This window comes from Monomorium pharaonis, unplaced genomic scaffold (genome assembly GCF_013373865.1).
Source record: "Monomorium pharaonis isolate MP-MQ-018 unplaced genomic scaffold, ASM1337386v2 scaffold_513, whole genome shotgun sequence".
Lineage (NCBI taxonomy): Eukaryota > Metazoa > Arthropoda > Insecta > Hymenoptera > Formicidae > Monomorium > Monomorium pharaonis.
The window spans coordinates 26885-39349 of NW_023415817.1; the positions used below are offsets into that span (position 1 = coordinate 26885).

At 25.7% G+C, this 12465-nt stretch overlaps 1 protein-coding gene across 1 annotated transcript; it reads left to right on the forward strand.

The window, feature by feature from the left end:
* Positions 1-112: 112 nt before the first annotated feature.
* On the forward strand, positions 113-8033 carry LOC118648559 (gustatory receptor for sugar taste 64b-like; the record flags this gene model as incomplete). Its single annotated transcript, XM_036294898.1, has 4 exons — positions 113-1873; positions 5214-5482; positions 6285-6516; positions 7898-8033. Coding segments are annotated over exons 2-4 (617 nt in total), but the record flags the coding sequence as incomplete, so codon positions are not given.
* Positions 8034-12465: the final 4432 nt, after the last annotated feature.

Here is a 12465-nt window from a genome sequence, read left to right on the forward strand (position 1 = left end):
TCCTTGCTTTATTTTTATCACGTGATCAAAAAGCGAAATATTTTTCTTAATATACATTAAAATGAATTAACTTTTCCCTGTACTACCTTTGACTAAATTGGTAAGATAATACTGAAATACTAATACTTTATTTATTTGACGAATTACTAAACAGGTCCGTAATCTTTATTATTATTTCATTTTCTTTATAATATAATGAAATAAATTATACGTGTACTAATACGAAAAGCTTTTTAGTATTTCGTATTAGTCTTTGCATAATGCCATTTTTGTATCCGACATAGATATTGCGTAATCTATGTCGGATGCACAAATGGCGTCATACGAAATTAATTTATTTTGACAATGTAAAGAAAAAAATTCACACGATTTCTTGTTTTTGTGATCATAATTTAATGTAATTAGAGCGAAAGAGGATGTAAGAGGGAAAAATTTAATTTTCTGTTCATACTTAATAGAATGTACGCTGAGATCATATTAGACTTTTTTTAATTACGTATATATATCAACGAAAAAAAATTTGAAGAATAATTAGTTTAACGACCAACAGTAAAAAAAAATTGATTAAAGAAAACTCATTAAACATACCTGAATTAAATAAGTCGTACTTAATTTATTTTTCAACAACTTAATTTTTATATATAAAAAATTACTTTTTATTGAGTTTTTAAAAATAAATTAAGTGATCCTTATTTAGCCTAGATATCTTGATTACCAGATGTATATTATATCACGCAAAAAGTGATATTTAACCATCAATTGTAGCTCGCACGAAATCGATATTTATATGAACTGAGAGCGTCATAAACTGCTTCTTTTATATGGAAGATAGTGCGTATGTCTCAATTATTCGATCGAGAGCATGTGCATGTATTATTGTGAGGAAATCGATTCACGAAACATATATATCACGCGTGTAAACAGTTCTCGCTGTTTTCCTTCGTTACTCATATCTCATTTATTAGTGTATTTCTCATAACTTTGCGGGAACAAGCCGCATCCTTGAATATTTTATTAATCATAACGTCACCAACTTGCTTCCGCGCGACCGCTTATCTCGTTCCATCTCAGAGCACAAATAAAACTAATACAACTCAAATACGTACTGATCAAAGGATTGTAAACTGCTGTTTAGGCAAGTTTAAAGTAACGATCGTAACACGAGATACAATAAATTCGGACGATCTTAAGCCATTAATCAAATTACTATTACGTTGAAATTCATAAACAAGTCTATTTTTCTTTACTCAAATATCTTTATTGAGCAAACATTCTGTATGATAAATGCATTATGATCATTAAACTCTGGATAAAAGACACGAAATAATTTATTTTATCATTATTCAATGATTGATTAGAGTAAGTAATAAATTAATTGATTTTACTTATTTGATTGATTTAATCACTGTGAATTATTTACAAGAATTTAAAATTTTTAAGAATAAAAGTTTGAAAGAAAGATTTCGAAAAGTTATAAATTTTAATTATGATAACAGAATCACATTTATTAATTTAAGTCTTTGCTTGTTGAAATAATTAATTTCGCAAGGAACAATTTGAAGGAACTCAGAACACCTTTACGTAAAAAAAAACAATGGGATAACAATCGATATGATCCAATCAGTACGAACGGTACACGTGCATTTTACTCTTAGCAAAACTGCGCGTAAGTGGTATAGCCGACTATCTGATCGGACATGCGTCGCGCAGCTCCGCACATAATCTCGATTCAAGCCTTTGCTCACTAGTGCACGTGTGGCACTCGTGTGGCGGATTCAGACACGACTGTCGCTAGGACTTACCTGTTTCTTACCCGTCGTCTTTCTTCGGATGGCATTCGCGGCAACGAGAATCACGAAGAGCAAGATTTCATGTAGGTATATTAGGATTCCCGATTGTTGACGTGCGAAAGTATCATTTTCAGAAAGCTTCAAATAATTAAAAAATAATTTCAGATTAACGACGTTCCTGTCGTAAATGTTTATTTTTCTTTGTTTTTATTTAATCCCCCCCAAATAATAATACTGTTCAAAATATTTTACGCAAAACTAGAAGTTATGAGGCATTTTAGATAGTAGCAGATTTTAAGAACTGAAATACTTATTTTAAAAAACTTAGAAATATTTTAGTAAATATATGTATATTTTTAAATATGTTTTTACTTCACTTTTTTCTAACATTTTATATCAAGACGTCTCTATACAACGCATATATATACACTTGTGATCAAATTTTTTAAGGTAATATCTTTAAATTAATTAATTCTTGATTTCAAATATGTTATTTTTTAATAATTCTAATATCTTTTTATATAAAATATGTGTAATTCTTATTTTATAAGTTATATATTTATTTCCCTTGAAATGTAAACGAATATTAACAGGATATCAAAATTTTGCTTTTCGATAAACACAAATAACTTCAGTTTATCGAAATATAGCAACTAATATGTACAAAGATACAAAGAGAAATAATTTCAAAAATTAAATTATTAATTATATAATTAGAAATAAGCTGATAATTATTGAATATAATTAAAATATCTAAATAATTCAGCATATTAACAGATTTATAGTCGTAAACCTACACCAGTCGTTTGATATAAAAAAGCATTGCGAAAACAATAATTATTTATGATATAAAATGAAGATTAATAATAAACGGTTGATGAGAATCAATTTCAATTGACGTGTAGTTTCACTAAAAAAATATGAATTATGTAAACTACATTTGAACGATATCCGATCCACCGAACGATGTCTACAATCGATAAGTTTGCAAAGTAACAATGTAGATTTCTACATCACTGATCAACATAAACAGAAGAGCATAAAATATTAATATTATGAATTTGTTATATCATACTGTCTCTTCGATTTTTTAGAGAAAGAGAAAGAGAATCACTACAATTGTTTGCAGCGCCTGCTTTGTTCAGTATTGCTAAAATGATCAAGAGAATAAAATAATAATTTTAAATTAAACTTATATTTAATTCTTAATTAATCTTAAACACGCTTATATAAATAATAACTGTAAAAATATAATTTTTTTAAACGAAAATTAATTTTATTTTTGATATTTTGTATAGTCATTTTATATTTTTGTTTTTTATCTTTCTATTTCTTAAATTTTAGTATTTTTATACACTTCCATAAAACTATGCTATTGCACGGATATTTATGGATTTATGAATTACTTTCACTTTTTTGTTCTCACCTTCAGTTTGTGATGCATAAAGACACACGTGCTATTTTATAATATCTTGAATGAATCTCAATGAAAGTTTATGGAATGGGATCCCACTTGTTGGAAATTACACGCAACAGCCACTTAATAACATTTGATAAGAGTCACACGAATAAATGAACGTGAAATGAAATGATATTGCACTTGACGTGAGAATCAGCTGTCTGCATCAACATATCGGCTTTACATCCACGTTGAACAAATAACCAACCATTTCAGATGGCTTATTCGATGACATCAACAATAATTAATTGCTCATGCTATTGTACGTGTTAATAGACAAAAGCGAACGCATCAATGCATTTTTTTCAACGCGCGCGTAAAAATGTTGGTATCAATATCGACGTTGATATTGATGTCAGAATGCAAAAATAGACTGACATTCTAGATTTTATTAGATTCTTGAAATTATTTACATGGTAGCTGGCAGTATTTTTCTCGTTATGATTTTCCGAGATATGCATGCAGAAAAATATTTTCTTGCTAAGAAAATCAATTAATTTCTGCTTTTCTTTTTTTTAACGATTATATTTACAAAGAATATTTTCTTTTCTTATACTCTTAAAATACACTTAATATTTAAGTGGAACAGGTAATATTTATTAAAAATAAACTTTGTGTATGCGTGTGTGTGTACATACAACAAAATATAACTTGAATTAAGTGTAACTTATTTCAAATATTTTATAAGTTTATATGTACAAATCTGTCATAAGCATCGAAATAGTCAAGAATATTTTAAAACAAAAATTTAATGCTTTTATTAGTCTAATTTTTCTTCAATACAATTTTATAATATTCTTTGTAAAAGGTTAATTTTTTTCTTTTATTTAACATATAGGTAAATATGAATGTGTTTTCATTTGTGATAAATACATTTTTAAAATTATTAAGAAAGCATTCTTTATTAAAAATGACGGTTACTTACTAGTAGGAAAATGTAAATTGAGTGCTTACTTGCTTTTCTTAACAATATTTTGCTGTGTGCATGAATTTTATGTCAATGTGCTTATCGCTTTTAAGGATATATGTGTCACATGTCTCAAAATATTACCAAAAAATTTTAAATTTCATAAATTGTTCTATTATTTGAATATTATTGAATATTATTTAATTTGCATGTTATTTAAATATATTATTTAAGTTTAAAAATTTAATATAATTCTCTTACTGGTTTAAAAGTTATTTAATTCTTTGTTCGCTCTTTATATTCTTATACATAAAATCGTATTTTATTATACTTATTTGCAAATTTGATTTGAGTAACATTACAAATTAAACTTTTTTTAAATATACCAATAAAACTTTAATACATATTTGTGCAAAAGTTTATTTAAATTTATTTAAAAATTATAATCTAAATTATTATCTAAAATTGCAGTAAATAAGATTGTTTTTATTTAAATTTCAATAAACCAAATTTTTAATTTTTTTACAGCAGATTTGGAGCCAAAATTCTAATATTTGCAGTCAAAAATTTTTATTATTAAATAAGAAAGAATTGAAAAAACTTGCAATTTTTAAATTTTAATAATTTTTAGATAGTATTGCAGAGTCAAAATATTTTTAATTTTTATTTTGTCTTATTGTACTATTAATTTATAAAATTAATTAAAATTCTATTTACCAACGTTTGAAAAAATATACAAAGCACCAATGAAAAAAACAAACAATTACATTACAGATAATATTTAATGTATTTTAATGCGCTTGTAGAGAATTAGTATGATTACATCTTCACATTCTTCACTCACTCTTATTTCCTAATGTGACTTGTGCGTGTCTGATGAAAACCTTTCTGAGCGCTCAATTTAAACACTTCTGTGATGTTGCAAATTAACATTTTACGTCGACTCTAATGGGTTCATGCAAATTTGATAATAAATCTATATTCCTTTTAAATAATATAACCTGTAATTTTTATTTTAACTTTTAGTACGTTTTTTATATAAAATAATTAATTTAAGGATATCAGGATTCCTGCGAAATGAGCAGATCATTAAACATCAGCAGTGGCATGACGTTGAAGACAAAGCAGATATTTCATACTAAGAAGAAGCGTAAAAGGAACAACGTAACCTGGCAAAATATTTTGCCGTTCTTAATGCGCCACAGGAAGGATAAAGTAAGGGTAATTGAAACTCAATTTTTGGACTCTTACCCTCCAGCTCCGCCAAGGACACGTCCATTCCAAAACGATTTTGTCAACGAGCAAACTTTACTCATGAGCAACAATGTAAGTATTGTAAGAAAAATCAATTATCTGTCTTATATACCGCAGAAATTTTGTTTTTCAAAGAAAAATATAGAGAATGTAAAAGAAAATTAAAAAAATAAGTTTCTAAAATAAAGGAAAGTATATAACATTTAATCATGAAACTAATTGTCCAGGCACAGGATATTAAGAATTTATTTTATATTATAAATTTACTAAATTTTTGGCAAATTTAGTGCCTGTATATACAATATATTTTTTATTTCTATTTCATATTTTTATTTTTAATGTAATTTTTGTTCTCTATTTTAATTTATATTCTTTTGTAACTTCTTGTTCCATAAGATTAAATAAATCTGTCTTCTTCTTTAAAAAAAATTTTTTAACTCTAATATATAGTATAATTAAAAATAATTTTATTTTACTTTAGTTTTAGATAAATAACTTTTAAACAAGTAAATAGATCTAAACAAATTGGTATATGAATAAAGTTTTAGTATATGTAAAAATTTGTTTTAATTTATAATTATACTTTCTCAAATTTATAAATAAGTGCTATAAAACGCGACTTTACATCCAAAATCAAGAGTAAACAATTAAATAATTTTAAACTAATAAGAAAATTATGTTTGAATTTTACAGAGATGTTCTAACATAATAATAAAACAATCCGTAAAATTTTTTAATTTTTGGTAGTATTTTGAGATTATGTGGCACACAGAATATTTGAAAACAAAAATAAAACGCTTTTTATATTGCTCATTGTAACAAGTATATTCGAATTACAGGCGATAAAAGTAAAGTAATGAAAATTTCTCTGCAGGATCCAGAAAGCTTCCACTGTGCAATAGGATCAATTTTAGTGTTGGCTCAATTGTTCGGGATTCTACCGGTCTCAGGAATATGCAGTCCGAGCCCGCTACAGTTGAAGTTTGTGAAATTTTCGTTTCGCACTATCTACACTATTTTCATAAGCGTGCTAGTGCTAATTATGGCGATATTGTCGGTGGTGCACATGATAAAAACACTAAACTCCGTAACTTTCGAAGTCAAAGGTAAACAGATAAGCATTTTATTATTATTTTACGCTTTGTGTCGCACCGTGCCGTCCCTATTCAAAAAATTACACACGTTGTTTTATTACACAGCGAGGCGTAGATAACGCGTAGATACATATGATATATACGGAAAATCAATTCGTACGGTTAATTGAAATTTTCAGTGAAATCTAAAAAATCAAGATTCTCTCTCCAGAAATAAAAAAACGCTTTAAAAAATTACCTATTACATTTATCAAACATTGTAGGTAATATTTTAAATGTTTTGAAGTTGAATAGAGTAAACTCGATAGCCATAGTTTTTAAAATGCAAAAAACATACTTTCATTTTTATTATTTTTTTAATAGCGTTTGATATATGGTATTACCAGTGAGAAATGATAATAAAATCGAAATTGATTGGATGTCGAAATTATTAAATCAAAACATTGTTTTGATATCAATTTGACATTGATTCGATACATCATTTTCGTTGGGCTTTTCTTTAATGTTGATTAACATTAAAATTTAAAGAGAAAATATTTAATATTAATTTTACATTATCAAAATATTGGAACACTAACATTAGCCATCTTTCACAACTTTTAAGGAAAAGATAATCCATAGTGTTACAGGACAGTTGGCCATATATATTTTATGTACTTAATATTTATAAAATAATAACCAAAATTACAATTTTACATAGTTTTATTGCCACATTTTACTGTCACATTTAATTTTATTTGTAAACATTTCTAATAATGTTTATGTAAGTTTAACATCTATTTGACTTACTATCAGTATTTTAAAAAATATCTATGATATATCAAATTTAAAATATTAGGTGCGCTTATCTTTTTTATAAAATATATACATTAATACTTACCCCGAAAAAAGTCATGGGTCATCTTATTCAAACCGTGGGAGAAAGATATTTGTAGTATTTATTTAAAAAATAGAAAAGAAAATAAAAGATATAATCACAAATTTCAATGTACATACTTTCGTTATGCGTCTAACGTTAATTGTGACAGCTCAATTGTAATTTATTTGATGTTGTGGCAATTTTTAATGAACACATGAAAACTTTGCATGCATTCAAAAGTAAAAACGTGATATAATGTCCACAATATTGTTATTTCGAATAGTATACGCATATAAACTACAATAAATAAAGATTATCTTTGAAAATACTTACAAAAACATATTATTTAGCAATTATTGAAGAAATTATACCCATTATCTTCTCCGTATAGTTATCATATTCTAATTTACCCTAAACTTCGTGAAATGGAAATAAATATATGTAAATGAAAGGGCGCTTACTGTTTAGCTTACTATTATTTTTTTCTCGAAACCGGAGATTCAAGATATTTCGAAATGTGCGATTGGATTTTAGGAGGAGTCGGGGCTGCCACGGCAGGCGCGATGTTTTATTCAAACTGCCTAATAAGCACGTTAATATTTTTCCGGCTGTCGCCGCGTTGGACAACTCTGCAACGCGATTGGAGATCTATGGAGCAATTCATAGACAGGTAAATATCAACGTGTTGTATAAGGAAAGTTGCAGGAGATCGTCGCTAAATGACCGCGTGCTTCGGAACTGTATGCATGATGCATGCGAATCGCGAACTCTCGAGAGATTACGATCTCACGTGCGCTTTGTGCATGTTCACGCGATGACAGCAGGTGTTACAGGAGCAACAACAAGTGTCACATTCAGATTGTTCGACGTTGTCGTAACAAGCTTAATTGGAAATCGAAAATTATTGCGATATTGACATAATCATTTGCACGCCATCTCTTTACATTAGAATACCATAAAGTTACATTAGAAAGAAAATTCTAAGACATTAAACTGTTTTACTTATATTTTCATTTTTTAAATATTCAGAAAAATGAAAATAGTAGTAAAACAGTTTAATGTCTTAAAATTTTCTTTCTAGTGTAACTTCGTAAAGAGATTTGAAACGTTTAAAGCTGTTAAAGATTTTAATTTAATCGTTTTAGGCCTGTTTCTACCACTGTAGATTAACTTCAATCTTTGTTTAACCTTACGCTTTACCTTTTTTAGTTTTCAGAACTAAAATAAGATAACAAGTAAGTTGAATTAAAATTAATCTACGTTAATAAAACAAACCTTATTGTCATTATTAATAATAAACTATTATTTATAAACCATTATTAACAGATTAAACATTATTAAATCAAAACTATGTTTAAAACTAAAACATTTTTTTAACAGAACTAAAAATAAAACAGTTAATATTTTCGAATTAAACACTTCTTTTTAGGATATGGCATAAAATATACGTATTTATTTGTACATTGATGTAATATGCAGCTTTATATCGCTATATAGATATGCAAATACGACAGGTGGTTGCGTGTCTGTAACATTCATCAAAAGATAACATCGCTTATAATAATCTGCCTCGAACAGTGTAAGTGTTTAAAAATTCAACGCTGAAGTCACTGTCTTTCAGAGAATCGATTGTTTCTACTTAGAAATCTCAGTGAGCAACATTTCTTTTTAAAGCTAATTAATTTTGCATTGCCTTACAAAGTTGATGTAGAGAGCTGTCAAATGCATACTAATCGCCTTATTTTCGGTCTTACCTTAATATATTTTTACTAGGGATATACCAAATGTCCGACAACTATCTAATCCGGTTATAAAGATTATAAAGAATCGTTTTCCATAATTCCATATATAATAATTGTATTTATCATTTAAATTTTTCAATTCTAATAAATACAATAAAATAATTTATAAGTGTAAATATATTACTGATAAAAATATTTATATGTAAGCCAAATGTCTGCTTAATTAAAAATATATAGATGCTTAAGATACTCCACAATACGTACAGAGTATCTCATAAAAATCATAACGACATTTAAAAGTGAGAATAAACTCTTAAGATTATTTTGAAAATTCTAATATCAAAATGTCGAGACTACATAATTTTTAAATAAGAAGATTTTAAATTAACAAATTAACTCATGGCACTGTTAAAGTATATGCAAAATTAATATTAAAAATACTAATATTTAGGAACATCTTTACTACTGTTAATACGGCTGAGCGCGCGTATTTTAACTCTTTCAGGGGCACATTTTTTCTAACAATTATGTCGGATAAATCTTATTGTATCTGTATGTTTTGGATTATCCTAAAATCGAATCCAAGTTCAAAATTTAAAATTTAAAATGATGGATCCAATATGGCGCACGTCGGACATAAAAATTTTAATTCGGAAATTAAAAATTTATAGCCGTATTCTACACAAAATTTGTAATAAAAGAGTCCCTTTCGGTTTATTGCTAAAATGCATAGATTTCAGAAAAAATTCCTGAAATGACATTCTTGAAATCCTTTCATTCAATATTTTGTAGCCGTCATTTTGAATTTTACATTTTTCAGATTAGTTTTATAATTAACAATCCAAATCACAATAACCATTAAATACATAATTAACAATCCAATCACAAACCATTATATAAGTACAAAATTCTACACAATTGACTTATAAATTAAGTGAATAAATCATTTTTATATGCCAAAAATAGCATTTTTGTAGTATATTTTGTTGAATAAAAATAATAACATAATACTTTCTGCAACTTCAACTAAATATGACTTAGTTCGTCATCTCTAAAATCTAAAATTATGAACTAAAAGTTTATTTACATTTAAAGAGCTTCTAGAACAAATTTATCGTAAAAAAGATTTTTTTTTATTGTTTATTTGTTAATAATTGCAAAATGCAAAAACTAGTATAGTAGTGCATAGTTCTAACATTAACAAATATAGAACAGTTTATTTCACGATCATACAATGTAACAGACCTTACATGGAGAGAATTTTCTTTTAAAAATCACCCTAAAAATTGTGGTAATTGTGAGACAACGTAACCTTGAAGAATTTTACCATACTTTTAACAAAATTTACTAAAATTTTAATAAAATTAGACAAAATTTTTGTAAATTTGGTTAGAAGTATAGTAAAATTTACAAAATTTTGCAAATTTTATTAAAATTTTAGTAAATTTTGTCAAAAGTATAGTAAAATTCTTCAAGGTTTACGTTGTCCCATAATTATCACGATTTTTAGGGTAATTTTTAAGAGAAAATTCTTTCCGTGCAGTTATATTAAAAAAACCGAAAAAAATGAGGATGAAAAGTATACTTTCCACCGCCCCTGAAAGGGTTAAACAATTTGATTTACCAATTTTAAACACTTTATTTAATACTACTATGATAACTTTGACATAAAGGTTTGATATAAGGATTTATATCTCGAAATGATCTCAGAAATCTGTTTATAATTATATGTTGTTAAATCTTTAAGAGACATTTGTATCTAGCATTACAGTATTTTACAATAAATCCATATTAATAATTAATAACACTAGCTATTACGATTTTATTAGAAATAAAAAAATAATTATTTTCTCTCTTTAAGTATTTCTTTTCTTTACTTCTTTTGTTTCCTAAATTCTATTTTTTTATATATACATTTATAATTACTTTATAAGATCTGAATGATTTTATTCATATTATATTTATTCATATTATATGATTAATTCAAATTGATATGAGATCTAATTTAAAACTTAATACTTTCTTATTGTACTATAGAGCTTAATCTATTAGATTACATTCCTAAGACATTTTTCTTAATTCGAGCAAATGTAATTAGATATTATTGATATTTAAAATAGCATTTATAGAGAATAGAGTTATACTTAATTTAGTTTTAGTAATAGTTGTATTAAAAATTAATAATAAAATATTAGAAAATCGTTTATTAGTTATATATTGGTTATTAAATGTTTTTATATTATTATAATATATTTATAGTATAGTAGTTTATATAAAAAATATATCGATTATTTCCGTGTTAAGCCTATCAAAATATTTATTAGAAATTGGATTGAGTAAATAAAAGATTAAAATTTAACTAATTATATAAATCAATTTGATTTATCAAACAGTAACTTTATTTTAATCAATTAGATTTAAATTCTAATCCATTTTATTCAAATAATTAATTCTAACCTCTAATTCACAATCCTCTTTTTTTTTTTTTTACTACAAGTAGTCTTCACTTTTTAAAATTATTTTGTGTAATTTTGCCTGATAATATCTGGTTATTTACTTATCCGATAATAATAAATGCTAGATTATTCGATATTCAGTTATATCACAAATTCCGTATCCGACACATTCCTATTTTTTAATTAATATAATCAATATTTATATTACAAGTTTACATAAACGGGAAATAAATCAGAAATAAATAATATAGAAAATTTTAACAAATTAAGTCTTGTTTATGCATTCTAACAACACTTTATCAGATAATGTAATGATTATATTTGCAATATATAATGCAATTTTATTCTGATTTTCATACTTTCATAAAAGAAAGTTTATTATAGAATACTTTGTATTCATTATGTACACATTTACAATTAAATAGTTAATCAATTTTTTATAAAATCTATCTCAAGTTTCTTAATTAGTTGTCACACATCTTTATTACAACTTGACAGTTTAGCGCCATTTAGATTATAGCTTCAAATCATTAAATGAATATAATTCAAATATGAATCTTGCTTGAAAAAATTTTTACGTGAAAATATGCAAAATTTACAATATGGGCGCGCATGAATAATTGTTATTTTTTTTCTTGTTTGGTGAATTGTTAAAAATGATTTTAAAATGTCAAAACGCATTCAAAATTTTTTATATATATTTGAAAAGCAATCAATCTTTGCATGTTATCGTATGTTCAAGATTATTAAGTTAGAAAAAAGGACTTTTTGAACAATCCAAAACTTAAAATTGCTTTCCGCGTAAAATGTATGTACAAATACTGCGAAAGTATATGTTGAAGAAATATAGTGCGTAACAAATAAGTTATAAAAATTCTTTAATTTTACGTATAATAATCCAATA